Here is a 27,802-nt window from a genome sequence, read left to right as displayed (position 1 = left end):
ATGGAAACAAGAGACAAACAAGGAAATGTAAGAATATAAATAACTGGGAAAAAATAGAATATACATAGGAATAGACACCAAGGTTAGACCAATTCACGAACAAAAGAAGAGAAGAGAGAGAGAGAGATAATAAAAAGAGAGAAGAGACAGTAAAAAACAGGAGAAAGGAAAGATAAGGGAAAAAAGACGACAATACGATAACGAATATAGGAAATACGTAATAAACACAAACATAAATAAATACAGAAACGGAGACATGGGAATAAAGGTTGTTAAATAAACGAAGGAATAAGAAGATAAGTAAGAATAACTAATTTTCTAATCGTACGTGATTGTAAAACTGAATCATGTAAATCCTTATAAAATTATCTGGAATATTAAACCAATTTCCTACCACATAAAACCGGGTAACACTGGGAGAGAATAATAAAACCGGGTCACACACTGAGGAAAGACCATCAATAAAACCGCATCACACTGGGAGAGAATAATATAACCGGGTCACACACTGTGGAAAGACCATCAATAAAACCGGGTCATACTGAGAGAAGCAGAGAAACCCAAGTAAACGGGAGAGAAGGAGAGAACGGTCAACAGTAGCAGTGGCCCTATTGAGTGTCATCAGTGCCAAGTGGATGCCACACACTCACTCTAACTGCCTGACCATCCTAACCTAACCCCAGTAGCTGCTCCTTCAATAACCACTGTGTGTGTGTGTGTGTGTGTGTGTGTGTGTGTGTGTGTGTGTGTGTGTGTGTGTGTGTGCGGCTTCTTCTGACCTCAATGTTGTCTGGCTAAAACTCGAGTATTTTAAATTTGTCTATGTTTAGCTCTGACAGGGACTCACTCACTGACGGAGAGAATTTTTTTTTTTTTTTTACATTTTGATGTAAATGTTATGTCGTTCTATTAATCTTAGCGTAAAATACCGGATCATTTTTATCATTCTTATAATCCCAACTTAAAATATTTGATTAGGTTTATCATTCTATTGGTCCCAACTTAGGATATTAAAATAATTCATCATTCTACTTGTCCCAACTTAGAATATTAAAAGAATTCATCAATCTACTGGTCCCAATTTAGGATATTAAATATAATTTATCATTCTACTGGTCCCAACTTAGGATATTAGATTCTATTTTTAACATTATACTGATCCCAACTTAGGATATTAGATCTAATCCATCATTCTACTGATCCCAACTTAGAATATAAGACCTATTTTTATCATTCTTTCAATCCCAGATAGAAATACAATTGACACAAGTATTTTTACCCAACCCTTCCCAAAATACAATTTCCTTTTCCTCGCATTTGTCCAACTTTGGTTTTTATTATTATTATTATTTTATTTTATTTTTTGGCTTTGATCAAGATAGTGGTCTGAGTCTCTGCGTCATGGATATTTCCTCAGTATTTTTCGTATTGTATTTACATTCATTAAGTGAGTCGATATTTTTCCTAGTGTTAAATATTTTTCTTCTGCCTTGAGGAGGAAATGGTGATAATCTTGTCTTCTTCCTCTTCAATGAATTTGGAATCAGCATCACTTTTTCTTCTTCTTTTTCTTCTTGTCTTTATCACGTTTATCCTCTACTCTTATCAATGATTCTTGTTCTTTTTTTTTTACCATAGGTTGAAGTATTCTTGGTTTTGTGAGATTAGGTGATGGTGGTGGTGGTAATGTTCACGTGATATTTAGATTATTTGTGCAGAATTTAATCTCTCTCTCTCTCTCTCTCTCTCTCTCTCTCTCTCTCTCTCTCTCTCTCTCTCTCTCTCTCTCTCTCTCTCTCTCTCTCTCTCTCTCTCTCTCTCTCTCTCTCTCTCTCTCTCTCTCTCTCTCTCTCTCTCTCTCTCTCTCGTCCATATAAAAAAAAAAATTACACCCAATTACCAATGCCATTATTCACCCCCACCCCACGAAACCCAACTCCAATTACACCCTATTAACGAGCTCTTTCTCTCTCGCTTGTTCCAGACGATCCTCAACTCCATGCACAAGTACCAGCCTCGGTTTCACTTGGTGCGGGCCAACGATATCCTCAAGTTACCTTACTCCACCTTCAGGACTTATGTGTTCAAGGAGACCGAGTTCCTTGCTGTCACCGCCTACCAAAATGAAAAGGTAAGTGTGTGTGTGTGTGTGTGTGTGTGTGTGTCATGAGGAATGGTTTGTTTACTTTTTGTTTTGTTTAATTAGAGTTCAAGAACTTTTGGATTGTGAGAGCTTCTGTTTAGATTGTTAGAGCTTTTATTTAAATTGGAGAGATTCTGTTTAGATTGTGAGAGCTTTTGTTAGATTGTGAGAGCTTTTGTTTTGATTGTGAGAGCTTTTGAAGTTTTGATTTTCGTGAGAGCTTTTGTTAGATTGTGAGAGCTTTTGTATCATTTACCAAGATGTGTTGTCTAACATTGACTCTATAAGCAATAGAAATTTCTAGACTGTATCAAATGACAATGTTGGTAAGAAATTGATTCTGTAGAGTAGAACCTTTTCGAGTTGTGTCAGGGTGTCTCTATGTTTGTGTGGGCGTCCGTGTGACTGTATCGTAGTTCGCAGATGAATTTCTCTCGTGTCCGAATGCCCATTTATCTGAGTAAGAATGTGTGTGTCTGTGTTAGCATGTCTTGTCGGTTTTGTGTCCGACTGTCCACATGAGATGGCGTGGGTCCATGCGTCGGAGTGTCACTATATGGAGGTGTGAGTCAGTTTCCTGTGTGTATGGGTCAGTATCGTTTGTGTATGGGTCAGTATTCTGTGTGTATGGGTCACTGTCCTGTGTGTATGGGTCAGTGTGCTGTGCATGTGTGTGTATTGGGGGGAAGGGAGGGGGGTTAGAGACGTGTGTATGATGTGGTGAGGGCATGGCAGGGGAGGGAGGGAGGTGATGGTAATGGTGCGGGCGTCAGTCAAGGCAGGCCAGAGCTCACGCCGCCCCACTGACACTTGCTGGAAATGATCACTGCGTCGTATTCTTTACCCAAATTGTCTTCATCCCGATCCTCACACCCTGAAAAACAGAAGATAAAAAAAAATCCTTTGTTATCAGTAAATTTCCCATTATTATTACTTCACTCTCTATATCATTCGAATCTAACATCAAGAGTTCATTTGAGTTTGAGTACAAGAGTATAGACAGATATTACACGTGTTTTGGGGAGGGTGATGATGGCTGTAGTCGTGGCCGCGTGTATGGATAAGGATGAGGGAACAGTGTTGACACATGTCGTCGTAGGGAGGATGGAGGTCGACCCCAAATGTTATGATTCAATTACACTCTCCCGCCGATGATATTTTATAGCCATTTCATCATCTTTATTCTCACTGAATTTTAAGTAAGAAAGGCGGGAGGGGAGAGAGAGAGAGGGGGGCCAGTCTTTACCTTATATTATTCTACAAATTTTATTTTAATGGGAAACTTTGATGGGGTGATAAAATAGTTTATTAAACACCGTCTACAGGCTGGCGGTGGTCTATATATCTCAGTGATTTCTCTATATTTGTGGTAATTAAAGATTAGTACCCCCAAAAAACGTCATTTCTGTGGGTGAGTTTGACAAGTAGGGGAGGAGGAGGGTGGCGTGGGACAAGAGGGGGATAAAGAGGAAGAGGGGGGGAGTAAAGGGGAATAATAGGGGGAGAGAATTACATGAGAATTCACGGAAATCCGGAACAAGGAAGCCTCCCTCCCTCTCCCCACATCCCCTCTATCCCCTCCCTAAACAAAAACAGAACCGCATCTCGACTGGTGTTTTTGTAGGAGCGGTCGACAGCGGCATTTGCATGTTATCGCGTCCAGCTTGACAGACGACAACAAAGGCCTTCCCAAGTTGCTCTTTTTATTTGTCAGTAGATAGGGCTTGACCCCCCCTACCCCCTACCTACACCCTCCCTCCCCTCACCCCAATTCTGAAGACTTTACCCTCTTCAACTATACACCCTTCTCCTCTACCTCCCCTTAGCTACACCCCTTAACTCTCCCCCCCACACTGCCCTTTAAAACCTGACATGGCTAAATATCACGTCAGAATTTTAAACGTCATTGGTGCCATGTTTCTTGACCCGAAAGAATGATGGTGCCAGATAGTTGATCGTGTGGCACTACGGGAGAGGCGATGTTGGCACTCTAAATCACCAACAGTATTAGAGTATAGGATAGTCGATTTTCATCTCATTTCCTTTGTTGATTCTTGTGTTGTGTGTGTCTCCATGACCGATTAATTCCAGTATTTTTTTTTTCTCAGTGATCAGAACTCTTTAGTTGTGTTCTATAATATCTTTCCTCTTCAATGACCTTCCCACCAGACCTTTCCGTGTGGGGTGAGAGAAAACGCTCGTCTTATAAAGAAATCTATTATCTAATATCTCAACCCGATTCCAATTTCACACCTCTTGGATGGGTGCCGACGTAATGGTATTCAAATATTGGTGTAGATTATTACAGAAAGGTTTGGAAATTGGTAATAGGGGGTGTTGAAATTGAGTGTAAAGACTATATGAGTTTATAGTTGCCAAATATTGATGGAGAGGTTGGAAAATAAATGGTTCTGAGTGTGTTAGGAAGTGATTGGGTTTATTTAAGGAGTTTCCATTGTTTCATTGTCTTTGTTTGAATGAAGTTATGTCGTTCTAGATATATTTTTTTAAAGTCTTTGTGAAATATTTATTATTATTTAGAGGTTATTTTATTTATTTTTTCCATCATTGTTTTACTTTGTCTTGACTATACAGTAATTAGATTCAAAAAAATTACTCATAGTCGACATGCTTACTACTACTACTACTACTACTACTACTACTACTACTACTACTACTACTACTACTACTACTACTACTACTGCCACCATCATTCTAACTACCAACCACTACTACTACCCATCAAGACTTTATGACCTATACTAATTGAGGTATTTCCTTCTATTTCCAGATCACGCAACTGAAGATTGACAACAATCCGTTCGCTAAGGGGTTCCGGGACACTGGTGCTGGCAAAAGGGAAAAGAAGTAAGTATCTCGATATTTTAAAGGGGAGTTATGACGCACTTAAGGGGGAGTTTGGGAGTTATGACGCACTTAAGGGGGAGTTTGGGAGTTATGACGCACTTAAGGGGGAGTTTGGGAGTTATGACGCACTTAAGGGGGAGTTTGGGAGTTATGACGCACTTAAGGGGGAGTTTGGGAGTTATGACACTTGAAGAGGGAGTTATGATACACTTGAAGGGGGAGTTATGATACACTTGAAGGGGGACTTATAAAGATATGATGCACTTATGACGCACTTGAAGGGGGGAGTTACGACACATTTAAGGTGAAAGATTATGACACTTCAAGGGGGAATTATGACACAGTTATATGTTGAAATTCAAAATCAAAATAAAGAGTTTAGAATAACTTCGTCTTAGAAATATACACTAATGATATTTGCTCTTGTAAATGAGTACAGTTATATAGTTGTGAAAAATACTGTATTGTTCAAATATATATGGAGTCCACATGATATTATGTTATTATGAATCAGGTATTTTAATAATAACAAACATTAACAATTTCAACTCTGATTCGGACAGTTTGGAACAGGAACATTTTTTTTTGTTAACTGCAGCTATGAACAATTTGAACATTTTATGCTAGTTGTGTACACGGCTAATTATACCAGATCATGGGGTTGTGTCTACGTCATTAACTCTGTGTGTGTGTGTGTGTGTGTGTGTGTGTGGTTATCGGTTCACTTATTTATTCATTCACTCACTCACTTACTCACTCACTCACTCACTCATTGACTCACTCACTCACTCACTCACTCACTCATTGACTCACTCACTCACTCATTGACTCACTCACTCACTCACTCATTGACTCACTCACTCACTCATTGACTCACTCACTCACTCACTCACTCACTCATTGACTCTCTCACTCACTACCTTCTCTTAAACGCCTTAATTAACACACCTGAAAAGCAGACACCTGAGCGCGAATCACACACACACACACACACACACACACACACACACACACACACACACACACACACACACACACACACACACACACACACATCACTCCGGATATCCACCAACACCCAAATCACTCCACATTACTAACCCAACATTAACTTAGCACTTTTAACTTAATTTAACCCGAAATCATCACATAGAAATGACATCAGTAATAACAGGTTGTAAAAAAACACTCACAGGTGATCCGTATGCAAATGAAGTTGTATTATATAATTGTGTTATATCGTAGGCCGAGGGTTTTCTATCGTGTCAGGAACAAGCAAACTTTACTAAGAGTCGAAATTAAAATGGAGTATAACTAATTCATGTTAGTAATTATCGAGGGTATAAAAAATAAGGGTTGTTGTATTAAATAATATATTATATATGTTTATTTATGTATAGTGTGTATATCTATAATACTGTAATTCTCTAATACAAGACTTTTTAGAGGGTGATACACACACACACACACACACACACACACACACACACACACACACACACACATCACTAAACATCTAGAACAGCTTTCATTTTCACCTTTTGGGGCTTTACATCTTCCCTCGTCCTTACCCCCGTGAACATTACCTTCCCCTGCCCCTAGAACCACCCCCCATCATATACTCTCAGAGCCCCACTTTGCCCCTGGAGCACTACCTTCTCCCGTGTCCCCAGAACACCACCTCCCTGCCCCCTGAGCACACCTCCACCAGAGCTTCCCCTGCCCTACATCCAGGAGAATCATAAATTCCGCCTTGAAATAAATTATCTAGGGCTAAGGGAGGTGCTAGGCTCGACACCTCACCCCCTCCCTCCCTCAAAAGTCCTTTGAAGAATTTGCATAAAGAATTACGTACTTAGGGCAGACACTTTTCAATTACTGCTCTACCGCTTTTCACACTCGCCAGGGCGTTCACAAAGCGTGGAAATGTGTGTGTGTGTGTGTGTGTGTGTGTGTGTCTGTGTGTGTGTACGTACGAAAACACACAGCACTACCAATCCTATTACATATACCTATTAAAACACATCATCAGCTACAGCACTATACAACACGACTCGTCACCCTTCCAACGCGCTTAATAGTCACAGTTCCCTTGTTAGGTTAGGTTAGGATAGGTTAGGTTAGGTTTGGATAGGTTAGGATAGGTTAGGAAAGGTTAGGTTAGAATAGGTTAGGATAGGTTAGGATAGGATAGGTTAGGTTAGGATAGGTAGAGTATACCATAGATTACGAATTTAACAACTAACACAACTAACTCCCAAATACCATGAACTTTTCCAGCGTTACAACCTTAAGTTATAACTCCCAGAGTATGTTGTTAATATAGTGCTTATGGTGGTTGACGTCACGGTGAAGAGGGGGGAGGAGGAGGGAAGAAGGGGGAGGAGGAGGGGAAGAAGGGGAAGAGGAGGGAAGAAGAAGGAGGAGGAGGGGAAGAAGGAGGAGGGGAAGAAGAAGAAGGAGGAGGAGGGAAGAAGAAGAAGGAGGAGGGGAAGAAGAAGGAGGAGGAGGGGAAGAAGAAGAAGGAGGAGGGGGAGAAGAAGAAGGAGGAGGGGAAGAAGAAGAAAGAGGAGGGGAAGAAGAAGAAGGAGGAGGGGAAGAAGAAGAAGGAGGAGGAAGAAGGAGGAGGAGGGAAAGGAGGAGGGAAGAAGAAGAAGGAGGAGGAGGGGAAGAAGAAGGAGGGGGAGGGGAAGAAGGGGGAGGAGGAGGGGAAGAAGGAGGAGGAGGAGGGGAAGAAGACGAAGGAGGAGGAGGAGGGGAAGAAGAAGAAGAAGAAGAAGGAGGAGGAGGAGTAGGAGGAGAGGGCGAGCCATTGTCATGTTCTCCCCTCAGCTCCCGTGGTGGTATTGTAGTGTGACGCCGTACACCTCGCATTAAGGGATTACCATTAGTTACTACCACCACTACCACCATCACTACCAGTAACAATCCTTTATGTAGATTATCCCTCCACTACCATCATCATCACCATCATCATCATCATCAGGAGTAGACTGTTGTGCATCATTTCTTCCCCCGGCGTCCCTCCAACACTCACCAGTTCATTCCTCCACTACTACCTCTCGTATCCTCCAACACTCTTACTCCTGTCCTTCAACTCTCCAACTTTCCAACTTGTGTCTTCAAAGGAAACAGAAGCGTTCCTCCAACAACACCACCACCAACAACAACAACACCACCACCACCAACATTAACACCACTACCACCAACATCACCATCACCACCACCACCAACATCACCATCACCACTACCAACATCACCATCACACTACCACCACCATCACCACCCAAACACTTACGCTTAAACACCACCACACCACCTGCCTTATCTACACTAATACTACCAACATCACCATCACCACCCATGTAATCCACCCACCCACACCTGCATCACCATCACCCACACCACCACTTCTAACCCTCCTGGTAATCCTGGTCATCACAGTGTCTTCACCTATCAGTAATTTCCACCTGTTTCCCTTATGCCCAGGTGTTTTGTTACCTCAGGAACACACACACACACACACACACACACACACACACACACACACACACACACACACACACACACACACACACACACACGGTACAAGAAATGAACATCTAGATTCACATAACTTCACAAATACACATGTAGACAGTTGCATATTTGTACACACACATAAATACGTACACACAGATGCACACTTGTACACACAGATACATACGTGTGCACACATATACACATTTACATAGAGATGCACACAGATACATACATGTAGACACAAATGCAGTACATGGAGAAACACGCCCTAATCAGGACTCACTAACTAAATTTCACGACCCTTTGAGGAACGGTGCTAGAGATGAGAGAGAGAGATATATATAAAAAGTGAATAAAAGACGATAGATAAAAGATGTAAGGAGAAAAACAAAGAGAAAGTCAACACATATTTCTTCTCTCCATCACACTAGTTTCTCATTCTCCCACTTAGCCCTCTTTTTCTCCTTCCTCACCCTCTTCTCATCCTCCTTTCCTCCCCTTTTGTCTCTCCCCATCTTCTCCTCTTCCTGTTTCTTTCCTTTCTCCCTCCTACCCCTTTCACACTCTCTCTCTCTCTCTCTGCCTCCCTCCCCAGCCCTCGTGGTAGTCACCACACAGTCCAAACACAATCTGGCTAACAATACCAAGAAGAGAGTTGTGAGGCTGAGGGGGGGCATTGTGACGAACCCCGAACCCCAGTTGTTACAGTGTTGACGTCTCTTGCCTCACCCCTTCTGTCACAACCACACGTCACACGCAGTAACAGTAGTCCTGCTGGGTGGAAAGGGAGGGTAGGTACTGACGGGAGGGAGGGAGGGAGGAAAGGAAGGAAGGGTATGGTTACTGAAGTGTGAATTCACAGTTGAGTCTGTCTGGGTTATTGCGTAGGGTTGGTTTTTTTTTTTAGTTGTTTTATTGTTATTGTTGTCTGGTAGTGGTGTTGGTTGTTGTTATCTGCAGTGGTGTTGGTTGTTGCTGTCTGCGGTGGTGCTGGTTGTTGTTGTCTGGTAGTGGTGTTGGTTGTTGCTGTCTGGTAGTGGTGTTGGTTGTTGTTGTCTGGTAGTTGTGTTGGTTGTTGTTGTCTGGTAGTGGTGTTGGTTGTTGTTGTCTGGAGTGGTGCTGGTTGTTGTTGTCTGGTAGTGGTGTTGGTTGTTGTTGTCTGGTAGTGATGTTGGTTGTTGTTGTCTGGTAGTGGTGTTGGTTGTTGTCTGGTAGTGGTGTTGGTTGTTGTTGTCTGGTAGTGATGTTGGTTGTTGTTGTCTGGTAGTGGTGTTGGTCGTTGTTGTCTGGTAGTGATGTTGGTTGTTGTCTGGTAGTGGTGTTGGTTGTTGCTGTCTGCAGTGGTGTGGGTTGTTGTTGTCTGGTAGTGGTGTTGGTTGTTGTTGTCTGGTAGTGGTGCTGGTTGTTGTTGTCTGCAGTGGTGTTGGTTGTTGTTGTCTGGTAGTGGTGTTGGTTGTTGTTGTCTGGAGTGGTGCTGGTTGTTGTTGTCGTAGTGGTGTGTTGGTTGTTGTTGTCTGTAGTGGTGTTGTGTTGTTGTCTGGTGTGGTGTTGGTTGTTGTTGTCTGGTAGGTGCTGGTTGTTGTGTCTGGAGTGGTGCTGGTTGTTGTTGTCTGGCAGTGGTGTTGGTGTTGTTGTCTGAGTGGTGTTGGTTGTTGCCGGTAGTGGTGCTGGTTGTGTTGTCTGGTAGTGGTGTTGGTTGTTGTTGTCTGGAGTGGTGTTGGTTGTTGTTGTCTGGAGTGGTGCTGGTTGTTGTTGTCTGGTAGTGGTGCTGGTTGTTGTTGTCTGGTAGTGGTGCTGGTTGTTGTTGTCTGTGTGGTGTTGGTTGTTGTTGTCTGGTAGTGGTGTTGGTGTTGTTGTCTGTAGTGGTGTTGGTTGTTGTTGTCTGCAGTGGTGTTGGTTGTTGCTGTCTGGAGTGGTGTTGGTTGTTGTTGTCTGGTAGTGGTGTTGGTTGTTGTTGTCTGGTAGTGGTGTTGGTTGTTGTCTGCAGTGGTGTTGGTTGTTGCTGTCTGGTAGTGGTGTTGGTTGTTGCTGTCTGAGTGGTGTTGGTTGTTGTTGTCTGGTAGTGGTGCTGGTTGTTGTTGTCGGTAGTGGTGTTGGTTGTTGTGTCTGAGTGGTGTTGGTTGTTGTTGTCTGGAGTGGTGCTGGTTGTTGTTGTCTGGTAGTGGTGTTGGTTGTTGTTGTCTGAGTTGTGTTGGTTGTTGTCTGGTAGTGGTGCTGGTTGTTGTTGTCTGAGTGGTGTTGGTTGTGTCTGGCAGGTGTTGGTTGTTGTTGTCTGGTAGTGGTGTTGGTTGTTGTTGTTCGGTAGTGGTGTTGGTTGTTGTTGTATCGTAAAATACACAATTAATTCTAACTGTATCGGATCTAAGACACTCTCTCTCGTTACCAGTTGGAGGAAACAGTTACTCTTGAGGACTGAGACTGGAGGAGGTGACTGGCGTCCCTCCACATAATGGCACCAGTACTATTCCACACCCCTGCGTCCCTCCACATAATGGCACCAGTACTATTCCACACCCCTGCGTCCCTCCACATAATGGCACAGTACTATTCCACACCCCTGCGTCCTCCACATAATGGCCAGTACTATTCCACACCCCTGCGTTCCTCCACATAATGGCACCAGTACTATTCCACACCCCTGCGTTCCTCCACATAATGGCACCAGTACTATTCCACACCCCTGCGTTCCTCCACATAATGGCACCAGTACTATTCCACACCCCTGCGTCCCTCCACATAATGGCACCAGTATATTCCACACCCCTGCGTCCCTCCACATAATGGCACCAGTACTATTCCACACCCCTGCGTCCCTCCACATAATGGCACCCACCGGGAAATTGGCTTTGTAGTGATATTCGATTTTGTTTCAAATTTTAGGGTCAATTTAATTTAACTCTTAATGATTCCTAGCGGTGGTGGGGGTGAAGGTTGTGTAAAGTAGAGGGTTGTAGTTATGTTGACGACACACACACACACACACACACACACACAACAAACACACAACAACACACAACCACGCACACACGCACACGCATATTGTATAATGTTTGGTTGTGATGTATTGTTTTTGGTGTGTGTGTGTGTGTGTGTGTGTGTGTGTGTGTGTGTGTGTGTGTGTGTGTGTGTGTGTTACGTCAATGTGTATGCAATTATCGATACTCTCTGTGTTTGCATATAAATCGTTCGTGTTCGCTCATTTTTACCTGTACTGTATTATATGGAATTAAGACCCGCCTCGACTTGTAAAACGCAAGACCTGATATCTAAACCATGACTGACTGACGTTCACCTGTGTGTATAAATATATATTTTTGTTTATTCTGTCATTGGATAAGTTAGACGGCATAGTAACACTCACCTGTCTGTCAATCCACCTGTACCTCCGTCTCACCTGAGTTTGTTAACGAGGCAAAGTAAAAAAGAAAATATATATTCTGAGTAATTAATTAATTTTTTATATGTATCCTTGAATTATTTAATTATATTTTTTATTGTTTTTGATTGACTTTTCCATTAGTTTGGGTATAAATATGTTTATATGTTATACAAGAGAAGATTAGTCCGTCTTTGATAATAATGAAAACTAAACAAGAGTGAAAGACACTGACATAATTATTATAAGAAGTGTGTTTGTGTTAAGTGAAGTAATTAAGCATAATAAATTTATTCTGATGGTTTAAAAGAAATATTTAACTCTGGAAATAAATCGGTATGGTAGATTTATTCATATAGTTTAAAAAGAAATACTAAGCGAGTGAATAAATCGGCATAATAGATTTATTCCCATCGTTGAAAGGAAATACTAAGCCCTGGAAATAAATCGGTGTGATAGATTTATTCCGACAGTTTAAAAGAAATACTAAGCGAGGGAAATAAATCGGCATAATAGATTTATTCCGATAGTTTTAGGATACTCAGCACAAGACGTATATATCTGAACCATCGAGGAGGAGAATCACTGAGAGTGTGACACAAACACCCAAGGACATAAACACGCCACACAAGCCTCGCTAAGCCGACACACACACCTCGTCCCGGCCACAAGTGTTCACTCACTCGTAAGTTATTATTGAGATAACACAACACTCCTCCCCGTGCCCCTTGTTAGCCTGTTACCCACCACTACAACTACTACCACTACCATTACTGTCATAACTACTACTACTACTATCCACCAAGCCCCTCCAATCCTTATCCCCGTGTGTGTGTGTGTGTGTGTGTGTGTGTGTGTGTGTGTGTGTGTGTGTGTGTGTGCACTAGGTACGCGTTACGTCCTCGATCTCACCACAAGGAAAGCAATAAATTTTCAGGTTGTCGAAGCAATTTGAGGGGTGGGGGGGTAAAGGTGCTGTCGGGAGGGGTGGTAGGGGGATGCTTACTGGAATCCTCCTTCCCTGTACCCTCCCCACCTTCTCATCCTCAACCCTCCTGCCCAGGGGGATTTGATCAAGGGGATTTAACCAGATCCTGTGGGGGATTCAATCAAAGAGATTTAGCCAGATCGTGACTATGTGTAGGGATTATATAGATACGATCTTGACTGTCCTGAAGATTATTTGTAAACGCCCAGCTCAGGGGGGGTGAGATGTAAACAAGGCAACTTTACCTGCTTTAAAGGTTGCATATTACATAGCCATCCCAGGTGGAGGAGACCTGATCAAAGAGAACCAACAGGATTTTCTCGTTGTTTAGGGAATGTGTTTTTTTTTTTTTGTACACTGTATATGTCAGGACCTGGTGGAGAGGCAGGAGACTGTAATCAAAACTGTTTACTAAGATCACGATTGAATGAGGGAAATGTTTAGTGTTTTTTTTCATGTTTATTTCAAGAGGGATTAAAGTAATGATGTTAACCGGATCTTGACTGAAGGTGTGTCATCCGTGTTTGACTGTTTGGGTATTATTTAAACATACATAAACAGGTATTAATTTATCGCATCTAGTAAGTATGTTGTGGTGGTTGTATTAGCGAAGGGTGTTTGTTGGTGTGTTTACAAGAGCCTCTCTGTGAGTTTGTCACCAGTAGGTAGTGCCCCACACACAAATACCTCCTGATGGTGGTGTGGTTGAGGTCAGGTCACGGCTCAGGTGTGGTAGTCCCAGAGATTCATTCCATGTTTCTCGGTAAGGAAAAAGATGTAATAATGTGATTGACTTAAAGTACTGCTATAACATTACACAATTACGGTAAGAAAGAACCCTAGCAAAGAACGTCCAAAGGTAACGTCCGAAGTTATCGTCCAAAGGTAACGTCCGAAGGTAACGTCCGAAGTTATCGTCCAAAAGTAACGTCCAAAGTTATCGTCCAAAAGTAACGTCCGAAGTTATCGTCCAAAGGTAACGTCCGAAGGTAACGTCCGAAGTTATCGTCCAAAAGTAACGTCCAAAGTTATCGTAAGTTTATTGATGTTGTTTTGTGGTTTAGGTTAACTAAGACCATAATCGATAGTTTTATATCTTTGTTTACTATAAATTTTCAACTTACAATAGCTTTGAGGCTGATCACAGGTGTCTTAGGGTCTCGCTGATTACAGGTGTCTTGGGGGTCTTACTGATTACATGTGTCCTGGTCCTGTTGTCTCGCTCATCACAGGTGTCTCAGAGTCTCGTCATCACCACCCTCAAACACCATCTCTCGTCTCCCTTCACTAAAGAGACTCAGTTCTTGTTTTAACTCGATGGCAACAATTGTCTTCATTTCCTGTGGTCTTGTGGGTGTTATGGGATGTGGTTTATTGTTGATCGAGAATAATAGAGAATTATTCTACATGATTCTCTCACCACGTCTCGCGAGGTAATGTGTGTGTGTGTGTGTGTGTTTATGCGTGTGTGTGTGTGTGTGTGTGTGTGTGTGTGTGTGTGTGTGTGTTTTGTGTGTGTGTTTTCTATACAATGGGTTATTATTATTACGTCAGAAGGTTTACAGAGAGAAGACAGATATTTGTAGGCGATTCCATTTTTGTTATAGGGGGGAGGACCGACGCCTGGGGACACCAACCACACATTGTTTACTATTTGAGCACCAAGATGGCGTCTGTATAGATCCATGATTGGTGACCCCTGCGCACCAACTGGAGACAGGTGTAACGCTGTTATTTACCTGCCGCCATCATGCAGGGTAGGTGATGGTTGGGAAGGAAGGGTTATGAGGAGGTATGTGGAGGTATGAGGAGGTATGTGAGAGAAGGTGGAGGATGTAAGGGGAAATAGTCTTGAAAATAGAAAGAGGAAGAAGAGGAGCTAGAGGTTTGAAGGAGGAAGCAGGAAGGAAGAAGCAAGGAAGGAAGAAATGGAAAGAGGTAAACAAAACTCGTCATGTCTGTTATTGTTGTGAATATTTTACAGATTAAGTAACAATTCGTGTCGCTAAGTCCAGGTGTGTAATTTCGGTCGTATCGGAATGAATAGGCACTTGCAAATTGTTAGGTGCGATCGGAGCAAATTGTTGACTCTCCGGTATCGTAACTACAGATCCTGGGTGAAAATTATTACCAACTTAATAAATTTCCAGGTAAAAAAAAAAAAACTCGCCGGCTGTGTGAGTGATCTGTTTTGGATGGCACGCAAGTCACTAGGAAGCCTGGATGGTTGTCAACTTTAGGTAGCTGACCTTTGTCCCCCCTTCCTCATAGCTGACCCTCCTCTCCTCCCTCCCCTCCTCCATAGCTGACCTCCTCTCCTCTCCCTCCTCCATATCTGACTCTCCTCCCCTCATATCTGACCCTCTCCCTCCTCCACGGCTGACGGAGGAGAACGTAAATCAGACTTGTCGCCATGTTACTGTACCTGTAGGTGGTGCTGACGACGATACCGGCTTACTCTCTCTCTCTCTCTCTCTCTCTCTCTCTCTTCCTCTCTAGTTACGGCAATAATCTTGGTATAATTACGACACCAATCTTCGGCCATAAGTGGTTCAGTGATAAACGTTTCGCACAGTGAAACTTCAGGGTAATATATCACGTGTAGATCTTCATGTATTCTGATTACGGGAGAAGAGACAATGTCCGGAAAACGTGACGAATTTACACCAACAGCGGCCGTGTCGTTGGTTTAGTGGTGATACTGAAATACCATGGAGAGGAGGGAGGGGAGAAGGAGAAGGGAGAGAGGGAGGAAGGAAATGAAGGATGGAGGGAGGGAAGGAGGAGTAGAAGAAGAGGGGAGAGAGAGGGAGGAGAAAAGGAAAGAATAAGGGAAGGAAGGAAATGAAGGAGGAAAAGGAGTAGAAGAAGGGGAGAGAGGGTGGAAGGAAGGAAGGAAGGAAGAGAAGAAGGGAAGGAAAGAGGAAGGAAGAAAGGAAATGAAGGAATGGAATGATGATCCAGGGAAAGAAGATAATGTTGTCAGCTTATTACTCTATTGTGTTACTTAAAATCCTTCTTTATACATTTATCTCACGAACACTCATCACATTTAGTTTATACCCAACACTATGGCATCACTTGAAGTTTTCTCCTACACTAACTTCTTTTATTATGGTGAGTTTTCGTTTTAAGATGTATTTAGATCAAGGTCAAGATGCTGGCTGCTGAGAGAGAGAGAGAGAGAGAGAGAGAGAGAGAGAGAGAGAGAGAGAGATTATCTTCTGGGATGTATTAGGTGGAAATATCAGACCATTTACCATTTCAATTAATACAAAAATGTGATTAGTTTCCCCTCAATCTTATATGGGTAATTAGTTTCATTTACTCATTGTTTCCTTCTTCATTAACACTCTTCCTTCTTACTCTCTATCACCCTCTTCCTGCCCCTCTTCATATCATCCTCCCCCCACCTCTCCCATTCCTTACTTATGAATAGGTCGTCTGTGTGTGTGGGTGTCGGCGGCACCTGTGTGAAGGAACTCTGAAAATTGATTTATTTAGGAGGATTTGGGAGGAACCTCTTACCTTGGTTTATTGTCTCTGGTCACTTAGCTTCATCTGGAGGAGGAGGTGGGGGTAGAGGAGGAGGAGGAGAAGTAGAGAAGAAGGAGGAGGGGAAAAGAGGAGAAGGTGGGGTAGACGAGGAGGAGGTTGTATTTAACAGGTTGTATTTGATAGGTTGTAATGCTCCATACCAGCTGTTTTTTATCACTTCTTTGGGAGACTCATATTTTTAAGTATATTAAGGTACCTATCAAAGGACACACGGTCATCTTAAATAGCATCTGGACGGGCAGTGTCAAGGTCCTTCCTGCAGACGAGGTCCAAGTACTCACCCCTGAAGGTTTGACTGAAGATGGTTCCTGCAGGCGGGATGAGGAGGTCGTCTGATGGGGAGGATAAATATAGTTTGTATGGTGCAGAGGCGATCAGTTCTGTCCACACACCTCCACCAGGCAGTCACACGGCGGCGCCCGGGGATGCAGGAGGATGAGGATGGTGGCAGGGATGAGGATGGTGGCAGGGGTGAGGATGGTGGCAGGGGTGAGGATGGTGGCAGGGTGAGGGATGGTGGCAGGGTGAGGGATGGTGGCAGGGATGAGGGATGGTGGCAGGGGTGAGGGATGGTGGCAGGGTGAGGGATGGTAGCAGGGGTGGGGGATGGTGGCAGGGTGAGGGATGGTAGCAGGGTGGGGGTTGGTGGCAGGGGTGGGGGATGGTAGCAGGGGTGGGGATGGTAGCAGGGGTGAGGGATGGTAGCAGGGGTGAGGGATGGTAGCAGGGGTGGGGGGATGGCAGGGTGAGGGATGGTGGCAGGGGTGGGAGATGGTGGCAGGGGTGAGGGATGGTAGCAGGGGTGGGGATGGTAGCAGGGGTGGGGGATGGTGGCAGGGGTGGGGATGGTAGTAGGGGTGAGGGATGGTGGCAGGGTGAGGGATGGTGGCAGGGGTGGGGATGGTGGCAGGTGGGGGGATGGTAGCAGGGTGAGGGATGGTAGCAGGGGTGAGGATGGTAGCGGGGGTGGGGGATGGTGGCAGGGGTGAAGATGGTGGTATAGGGGTGAGGGATGGTGGCAGGGGTGAGGAATGGTGGCAGGGGTGAGGAATGGTGGCAGGGTGGGGGGATGGTGGCAGGGGTGAGGGATGGTGGCAGGGGTGAGGAATGGTGGCAGGTGAGGGATGGTGGCAGGGGAGGGATGGTGGCAGGGTGGGGGGATGGTGGCAGGGGTGAGGGATGGTGCAGGGTGAGGAATGGTGGCAGGGGTGAGGAATGGTGGCAGGGGTGAGGGATGGTGGCAGGGTGAGGGATGGTGGCAGGGGTGGGGGATGGAGCGGGGTGAGGGATGGTAGCAGGGGTGAGGGATGGTAGCAGGGGTGGGGATGGTGGCAGGGGTGGGGATGGTAGCGGAGGTGAGGGATGGTGGTGGGTGAGGAATGGTGGCAGGGGTGAGGAATGGTGGCAGGGGTGAGGAATGGTGGCAGGGGTGAGGAATGATGGCAGGGATGAGGTATGGATAGAAAGGAAAAGGAAACAGGTAAAAGAATGGAGGGGGAGTTGAGGGATGGAGAATACGGTGGAGGATAGAAGATAGGGGTAGAGGATAGAATGAAGAAGGTAGAGACGGGAAGGCGGAGGTGTGAGGGGAGGGATGGAGGGGTGAGGGGTTAGGTAGGGGCAGGAAGGTCACACACACACACACAAACACACACACACACAGGGCATGAGGGCTGTCGCGGAAGTCCACCGGGTGCTGCTGAATAAGGGCAGGTCGTGTTTACAGCAGGGGGTCCTCTCTGTAAGTCACCACGGCGTTCCTTTGATGACCACCTGCTAGTGAGCTTAACTAACACCGTCTCCCTTACGCTCTCTCTGGAAACATATAGTTGAGTATATTTTGAGTATCACTTAAAAGAAATTGACATGTAATTCGAGGTATTTTTAGTATTTTATATCAACAAATCATCAATATTTCTAAGATAATTTGTAAAGAACCCGATTGATTGTCGACATAATACCAAAACTATTTGTATAGATTACCTGAATTATACATAAATGAGTTTAAATTATAGGCGAACTTCCGACACACACACACACACACACTTTGATATGTTTCAAGAGGGAAGATCTAAATTTAGCGAGCGTCAGACATATGTCTTAGTGGAGAACAACTGAACCGTGTTAGTGATAGTGACGCCAGGAGCTGTTCACAAGACACTCCTCCAGCAGGCGTGTAGCAAACATTAATCTGTTGTGGAACTAAATATAAAAATGTATTAGTCTTTTATCAGTATTTATTAACAGTATCATAGAGAATATTATACCATTACTGCCGATACGTTATCATTGGTGCTGGTATATCTGCCTCAGTTAGTGTTCCCGAGAACTAGTTATTATATCTGATTTACATAATTAACCTCCTGGGTGACAAGTGTTGATATGTGTTAGTAATTATCTGCGATATTTACTGTGGTTGAATATTTATGCGTTCACTGTTCGCTAGTTCAGTAAGTCTTGGCAACGTCTTGTAATCGCTTCATGATGTGTAAGAGGAGGCGTGGTAGCTTGAGCGGATAAACAGCCTGATTCAGTTACAACTCGGGGCTTCACTGCTCACTGTAGCCTAAGTAACACTTAGACACAAACACAACCGCTAAGGGAAGCTCTGGTCATCAGTATCTGCTTTCGCCACTTGAAGTTCAGACTAAGGAGGAACCGCCTGCTGGGGATCTCACACTGGGCGTCTCTTACCTATAATAGAAACGTAACTGCAGATGAGCTGAAATTAGGAGGATTCTTCCCTTCAGTACCTATTATTGTCACTGTTAGTCTGGGCCACTGAGGAACCGCCTGCTGGGGGATCTTCACACCTGAATGGCGGTGGGTTTTTAACTCATCTACCTGAGGCTACTGACGCTGATGCACTTCTCTGGGCGGCCTACCTGGGGATCAGAGGCGGCAGAACTCACACCTGGCCCGAGATAATGAGAAGACCGGGAGGGAGGCCAAGCCGGAAATGGTGACGATAGCGAGAGTGGTTATGGGCGGTGAGGCGAGGTGCTGATGAGCCTAGCTGGGGAGGAGGGAGGGAGGATGGGTGAGGGAGGCGAAAATGTAGGTAGGGAGGTTATTACGAGAAGTGTGTGTGGAAGAGAATGATTGTAGAGATGGAAAGGTGTATGGAAGGGAAGAGAAAGGATGAATGTAGATGTAGAAATGTATAGGGAGGATGTGTAGGCGAAAAGGCGAGGGAATGATAAGCGTGAGAATGTGTATGAGGGGAGAATGTAAGTGTTGAGGTGGAAGGAGCGAGGGAAAGAATCTGAGGGAATAAATGGGGAAAGATTACATGACTAGCCACCAAGAGTTAAATAATTGAGTGAGTTATCGAGTTATATAGTGGTATAAAGAGGAATGTGCCTGAGCTACCATGATGATGTAGTCTACGAAAAAATAGAAAAATACAAATATTATACAGTTTATTTATTTATTCTCTGTGTCATTATTATCATGAATGTTACTGTTACAAAATCCTATTGACTTGAAAAATCACAACAAAGTCGGTATTTAGATTTGATTCTCTAGATTTTAACCCAAAGAAAGAATTCACGTTATGTTCACATCATTTTTATTTTCCATATTTACAGCAATTGTCACTATGTATAACATAGATTTAATATTTTCTCGGTATTTACTCACATTACTCTCTCCTCTCCGTCCCATCATAGTCTCTTCTGCATCATAACAATGCAGATTTTGGACTAAATTTTGCAGTTCTTCATTTTGCAGGAACGTGGTGATGTCTCGGTCTTCTGAAGAACAGAAGATTGATCACCAGATCGCTCTCCCCAACATCCGCAGCTACCCTGATAACTCGGCACCCATGGAGTCCGAAAACCATAAGGACGACGACGATGACGACGACGAGCGGCTAGATGTGGTGGGGACGACGGACTCCCACAGCGACGCGCCACACGGTTAGTACCTCTCGCACGTGGTGGCGGAGAATGAATGGCATGTCTCGTAGTTGACCTGTTCAGTGATATATACAATACATATGATGGGAAGTAAGTTGTAAACATTGACTTTAAATTGATAATCTTAGGCTCATGTATAAGATGATGCTCTGAGGCAGCGGTGATTTATGAAGTGTAATGTTAATTGTGTGTCTGTTCCGATAGAACTAATGGACTCGGACGTGTCGGGAGAGGAGACCAACAACAACGCAGCCGACGACTCTGGTCGAGATTCCGTCAAACGGAAGAGCGATCTGGATTCTGACATGGATGACACATCATCGCTGGCGGCCCTGAAGAAGGCAGCGCCAGAAAAAGACGAGCCGTCGAGTTCCTCGTGTTCGGACCCGACTCCCAACATCAGTCTAGGTCCGCCATTCCAGCCTCCCCACCTCCTGCCCTACCTGTACCCACACGGACTATACCCAGGAGCGGCACAGAGCTTGGCGGGGCTACACGGCCTTATGATGCCCGGGTCCTCCAGTACAGGTCTCGGCCATCACAATCTACAACTGCCCTTACTGGGGTCGGGGGGAGCGCCGCCTCACGGGTCCTCGCCACTCTCATCCCCGCCCACTTCCTTACCTGTGGCTCATAACCTCCTGCTGGCCCACAACCTACTGGCAGGAGCAGGCCACCACCTGCTAGGGTCACCCAGTTATCAGAGCCTAGCAGGACTGGCAGTCTCCTCGGCGAGCGGGTGTGGCAGTGGGTCCCTCAGCGCCGCCCCGCCCACCTCCTCCTCACCAGCTGCCCCTTCGCCTCTTCTTCCGGACCGCCTCAAACCGCCTCGCTTTACCCCCTACCTGCCCTCCTCCACCGCCGCATCCCTCTCCTCCATGCTTTCCTCGTCGTTGTCTTCATCACTGTCCTCGTCATGTCTCACGCCCACGCTTTCCTCCTCCTTGCTTGGCGAGACTACGCTAGGTGGATCCTCAGCATTCCAGGCTGTGAGCCCGAAGGCGGGGTCGCGTCTAGAGGAGGGCGTACGCCGCTCTGCAGCCCACGCCGCCTCAGTCGCCCACGCCGCCTCAGTCGCTTCAGAACTCAAGTCGATCGAGAAGATGGTGAACGGGCTAGACCGTCGTCCAGATTTACCAGATCCGCTTAAAATGGCCGACAAATGAGGGCGGGCCCCCAGGGCCGCTTCTGGTCACCTGCACACCCACCTGGTGGCCGTCCACGCCCTCAGTGGCGGCTCGGTCTGCTCCACCAATCCCCTCTAGCCCCCTCCCTTCTCTGCCGGTGTGGGACCTAAGGACACACACTTACCCTTGGGGACCGCCGGCACCCCAGTGAACAATATGAGCGGACGAGAGCCCGGACGACCCCCAGGTCAAGCTCAGGGTAACCTAGATGAGCGCCAGCAGAGCCCAAGCTGTGCTCCTGGGTCCTGGCTGGTCACCGGGGTGACCCTTCCTCGCCCAGCTTATCGCTACCAGTGCAAATAAGACGTGCGACACCTCAAGACGTGCACAAAAACCCAGTTCCGCGCTGCGTGAAGGACAGAGTGTGTCGTATATTGCACGTGTATATAGTCCGTAAAACTACTTGTTAGTAGAGCATATACCAAAGAGCGGACCGACAGCAGCTGTTTTGCGGGTGCATGTGTGTGTGCGTGCGTGCGTGCGTGCGTGTGGACCATGGTTCCGTTTATGTGTACAGTGTCACATGTACAGATGGATTAGAAACGAGATGGAGACATGGCAGCGTTCAGTTTATATAAACGTGAAAGAAAAAACTAATACTTTTAGAAACTTTCAAAAAGCTACGTAAAGGGCTAATAAATACGTGACCCTCCCAATGTTCGCGTGGCGGTGGTCTTCCTAGACATTGAAAATGGCTGACACGAAGACCCCCAATTGGAAGCTGTGAGTAGCCCTGGTGTCTAGTGCGCCGCGTGCACGGCGAAGTGTATAGAAAAGAGAACTAGCTGGGCTCTGACTGGAGCTCCTGGGGCGAGAAGCAAAGCTCTCACCAGCGTGTATGTGTAACCTAAGCCTGTCTTACCTCATAGCCGCTACCTGGCGGCCTCTGGCTCGCGCGGGTAGCGGCCTCTGGAGGAACTCATGAACTAACCGTTAATAAATAATAAAAAAAAAATCCAGTGAACTCTACTTAAGGTAGTTTCCCAGTGCACCGCTAGAGGGCACTGGCTCCCCGATGGCGGGGTGTAATGGAAATATTATGGTGCTTTGTTTTCTCTGGGTGTCTTCTTGTTTTCATTTTAATAAACTTGCCTACAATGACCTGAAACTCTTATCTGTAATGAATATCTTGGATATTTCGTGGAGCAGAGTTAAGCTTTGACAATGTGGAGAACTTGGACCGTTCACTGTGTGGCCTCTGCAGCCAGGTGGCGTCTTAAGCACAGGTCGGGAACTCCTAAGTGCATTTGAAGATACGAGAATGTCGGAAACTGTTTGGGTGTGGATCATGACCTCTCAGTACTCCTTCCGGCACACGACTTCTTTCATCACCTAAAGAGATCGATCATCCCAACTGGGTCGCCTCATTAGTGTGATCACCTGTGTGACCTGCTAGTTCACCGGCGTGACCTTAGGGTTCATTAGTGATGACCTCATGGTTCACTAGTGTCACCTCAGGGTTCACTAGTGTCACCTCGGGGTTCAATAATGATAACCTCAGGGTTCACTAGTGTCACCTCAGGGTTCACTAGTGTCACCTCAGAGTTCACTAGTGATGACCTCGGGGCTCACTAATGATAACCTCAGGGTTCACTAGTGTCACCTCAGGGTTCACTAGTGTCACCTCAGGGTTCACTAGTGATGACCTCAGGGTTCACTAATGATAACCTCAGGGTTCACTAGTGTCACCTCAGGGTTCACTAGTGTCACCTCAGGGTTCACTAATGATAACCTCAGGGTTCACTAATGATAACATCAGGGTTCACTAGTGTCACCTCAGGGTTCACTAGTGACACCTCAGGGTTCAATAATGATAACCTCGGGGTTCACTAGTGTCACTCTCGGGGTTCACTAGTGTCACCTCAGGGTTCACTAGTGTCACCTCAGGGTTCACTAGTGATGACCTCAGGGTTCACTAATGATAACCTCAGGGTTCACTAGTGTCACCTCAGGGTTCACTAGTGATGACCTCAGGGTTCACTAATGATAACCTCAGGGTTCACTAATGATAACATCAGGGTTCACTAGTGTCACCTCAGGGTTCACTAGTGACACCTCAGGGTTCAATAATGATAACCTCGGGGTTCACTAGTGTCACCTCAGGGTTCAATAATGATAACCTCAGGGTGCACTAGTGTCACCTCAGGGTTCACTAGCGTCACCTCGGGGTTCAATAATGATAACCTCAGGGTTCACTAGTGTCACCTCAGGGTTCACTAGTGATGACCTCGGGATTCACGAGTGTGACCTCGGGGTTTACTAGTGATGACCTCAGGGTTCGCCATCAGTTATAACTCGATGGTGCATCAGTAATGGCGTCACGGTTCACCAGTACATGAGGTTCACCATCTGTGACGAGGACGCCAACCCTTGCCACCTCTGCCCCGCCCCCACAGTTTCACCCGAGTGCTAACCGTCCCAGCTGACCAGCCTCTCATCACCTGTCTCACAGACGGACACAGCTGGGTCTTGTTCACTCTCATCATGGTACTGTAAGACACACCTGGTATACCTCCCATTCAGTGATACAAGTTAAAGTTGTTACCATAATGAGTGTGAGTTGAGATGTTTCATTGTGGTGTTGTGTTACTGAGGCAGAGGTTACAGGGGTGACGGCAGACATGTATATCCCTAAATTCAAATATATATATATATATATATATATATATATATATATATATATATATATATATATATATATATATATATATATATATATATATATATATAACAGAATGGCCGTGTTGGGTAACTCCCTGGTCACCGCCCAGTTGTTAGTCACCACGGGTCTGGCTGCTACTGGGTGGGCGACCGGTGGCAACATTGTTACTTGGCATCTCTGATCAGACCACCACACCGTGTCTTGGACTACTCCCAGCACTGAGGATATACTGTATAGTATATCCAGAGTAAACCAATAAGCCCCGTGTCAGGTAGGCCAGCGACCTCCAACACAATAACTCTACTCCGACTGCTCCTATTATGAGTCAGCAATGATCTGTCCATCGAGGCTCAGTGGCTCTCATACAGATTCACAACTAAACATAATATTTTTTCAAAGTGAAAAAAAGTGTGATTTTTTTCCCCGGATATTTTTCCCAGATTATTTGTAATCCCTGGCGCCGCCGGTACCGCAACCCTCGCATTACTATAATGTTCTCTCTCCTGTCTGTGTCGGAACTTACCCGAGCTCTGGTGGTAGGTGGCAGCACCCCTGCCCGGCCCCGCCCCGCCCGCCCTGCCCCGACCGCTCCCCGTTGCTCTCCACTTCTTTGGTTACATCTTTATCGCCCTTCCCCATCTACGTTCCCAAGGTTTTCGTCATAATTTTAAACCCATAAACAGCAAAAATAAATAAAAATAGATCCTCACAAAACTCTTCCTCATTACAGTATCAGTTATTGGTATACATGATATCGGGCTGTTCAGAGTCGTATAGATCAACTGTATAAAATTACTATCGTATTCCTTATAAAATCAGACACTGGAACACATTATATCCAGTTTTAACTCAACCTCACTTGTTGTCATCTAATACATATAAACTTAAACACATAATTCAACCATCAGATATTGGTCAGCGTGATATTGTGAACATTATAACATTACAGTAATCCACATAATCCCGGTAATTCACTCCTAACTGTCCCCATTTATCCCTCCTGCGTTGGGTTTTTTGGTTACATACAAATATTAAAAAAAAAGAAAAGAAAAAAAAGAAAGATGTATTACACGTTGGTCCGTTTTCCTATAATTTTGCATAAGAATTGTGAGCCATAAAAAAGAATAAATATTATTGTAAACTTGTAAACTTCTTGAAGAGCCAATTGTTTTATTTTACATTTTCATGTTATCATATATTATTATTTTTCTTCTGGATCGTCTTTTAATTAAATATATATTACTTGGAATAACGAAATTTTAATTACTGAATTTCTATTCCATCCCCCCCACCACCACCACCACCAAAAAAACAAACATTTCTTTCATAGGTACAGTATCCCTTTTCTCGTCCCGTTTTCTAAATTCAGCGGGTGCTGCTCTCTACCCACCAAAGCACCAACTAGTAGCCCATGTCCAGCCGTAGCTGGGTTATCGAAGGTAAATACAAAATCCTGTTCTCTGGCCAGCAATGCATTCAATGGTTAAAAACTCTCCTGGTGCTGATCTTTACTTTCTCCTGATTGGCTGTTAGTTAATATGACTTGAGAATTTTGGTTAGTTAGCGCATGGAGTGAATATCCGGTGCCGGAATGCAACAGCTGCGCCCTGACAGAAAGCAAGTAAAAATATTTTGTTTACCGCCGAAAGCTCGGCTTCCCTGTGGTAACTCAGTTTGTTCGAGCAAGGATGTGTAACCATGACCGGGGTCCTCATCCCATTTCCTTTCAATGATGGCACGTTTTTCTTTATTAACATTGCCATTTTATTTGTTATTATATTCCACTTCACACCGCCCACAGTTCTTACGTCATCCACGCGTCATCACTACGTCATCATCAAAACACAGAGGTCGTGCCCTTAGGAATCACTTATGTAGAAAAAAGAAACATTTACCTTTCTTATTCATTAACTCATCTCATACCATGTATATTCATCCTCATCACCTCATGTTTTCCATCACCTGGTCATGACGTGACGTGTTTCTCAGTGGATAGCGATGTTCTGCACACCAGTGTACAGAGGTCGGCTCCAGGCAGAAAAAAAAGTCCTGGTTTCAAAGACAGCTTGTGAAGCTTCGAACCACATCTCATGTCTAGTTTCAGTACAAAATTGCCAATTAATATATCATTTAAATACACAAAATGAACGTAAAGTCATTCAAGGAACTTAATTAGAAATCGAAAATTATTTTACTGGATGGAAATTTTATAATCAAGACATCAAATGTTGTTAGAGCTTTTGAGACTATGCTTGGTTGTCTTGCCTGGAGCTCACTTCTCTCGTTCCGTGGCGACGTCGGTGGTACGCATCTTCGAGAATAGATATTGATAATATTAATTAATAGTTATGTGTATTTATTTGGTTATTCTGATGTAAATAATAATTATGTTCTGGTCATGTCTGTACTGTATGAAAATATACTCTTTTTGAAGAAATCTTTGTTCTCTTATTCATCCTCAAAAATGTGACTGGTGGCTTTTCCTAAGTAAACATTATGTATCCCGAGGAATCACAACTGTTTTTCGATCGTTTTCTGCTTACAGGTAAGACAAGACCCAGGGACAGACCTACGGACACACCTTTGTACACTTTTTGCATCCAGCGAGGATAATCGGGATGCTTTGTTAGAATTCTACATATGCAACAAGTAATACTGTGAAAGAATTCTCTGGCAGTTTCTACTGGTGAGCACAACCTACTTCTCCATGGATGGGTCCACCCTTCTAATCTAGGCTTTACCACTCGTTTCACACTTACTAATCAAACCCGTGGCCCTAACAAACATAAAACAACGCAGGGAAGCACTTCAGCCTAGTGTTGAGGAAATAACGATTGGCCGTAACAAACAATAACAATGAAAACATCCTCGACCAAAATATCTAAGTAAACTCAAAATAATAACAACATTAACAGTATTAAAAACATAACAATATTAACGACAAGAAGAATATAAAAAATAAAATAACAAAAAAATTTAATATCGGTTCTAATAGCAAGGTTTTGTTGCTGCCTGCGGGCGATTCGTTGAAGCTGGCCAGTCGGTCAGTGTTTTTTGTTGGAGGGTGAGGTGTCGTGCGCTGATCAATATCATTAGGTAATAAACATGTGTTACGCACTATATATATGAGCTTAGATAACATTGAATTTGTCTCTTGACTATTATAAGTGCGATTTATAACAGTGTGTTTGTAAAGTGAACTTGTGATTATTGTGGAACCTGGTAATTGTTCAAGCACGGTCAGGTGGACACAGAAGACTCAGAACAAGGTAAGTGTATCTAACTCTTACCAACTGAAGGAAAGTTTACTCATCATATAGATTATATAAGATGCGGATATTATGAGGTGATAGCTTATACCGGTCTCTGCCATCGCCTAGTTGTTGATGAGTAAATGTGACGACTAATGAGGTGTTTACCTTTGTTTGATGTTACCATTAGTTACGCTTCCGGTTATATGTCTCAAGACTATATGTTGATTATGAGAATCATTTTAGTCTTTCAACTGATTGGTTATACACAACGATTATTTACATTTATTGAATCAACGCAACAGTTCACTGCCATTGTTTGACGAT

General features: G+C 44.5%; 1 protein-coding gene across 1 annotated transcript; it reads left to right on the top strand.

The window, feature by feature from the left end:
• LOC121879540 (optomotor-blind protein-like) lies at positions 1 to 26,661 on the top strand. Its single transcript, XM_042386197.1, has 5 exons — positions 1 to 27; positions 1,985 to 2,131; positions 4,935 to 5,011; positions 20,188 to 20,375; positions 20,580 to 26,661. Exons 1-5 carry the CDS (start codon positions 1 to 3, stop codon positions 21,539 to 21,541), a joined length of 1,401 nt encoding a protein of 466 aa, XP_042242131.1. The 3' UTR covers positions 21,542 to 26,661.
• The last annotated feature ends 1,141 nt before the right edge of the window (positions 26,662 to 27,802 follow it).

Source organism: Homarus americanus, unplaced genomic scaffold (genome assembly GCF_018991925.1).
Source record: "Homarus americanus isolate GMGI-L3 unplaced genomic scaffold, GMGI_Hamer_2.0 scaffold52559, whole genome shotgun sequence".
Classification (NCBI taxonomy): domain Eukaryota; kingdom Metazoa; phylum Arthropoda; class Malacostraca; order Decapoda; family Nephropidae; genus Homarus; species Homarus americanus.
The sequence above is the reverse complement of the archived record's forward strand: the minus strand, read 5'-3'. Positions and strand labels throughout refer to the sequence as shown.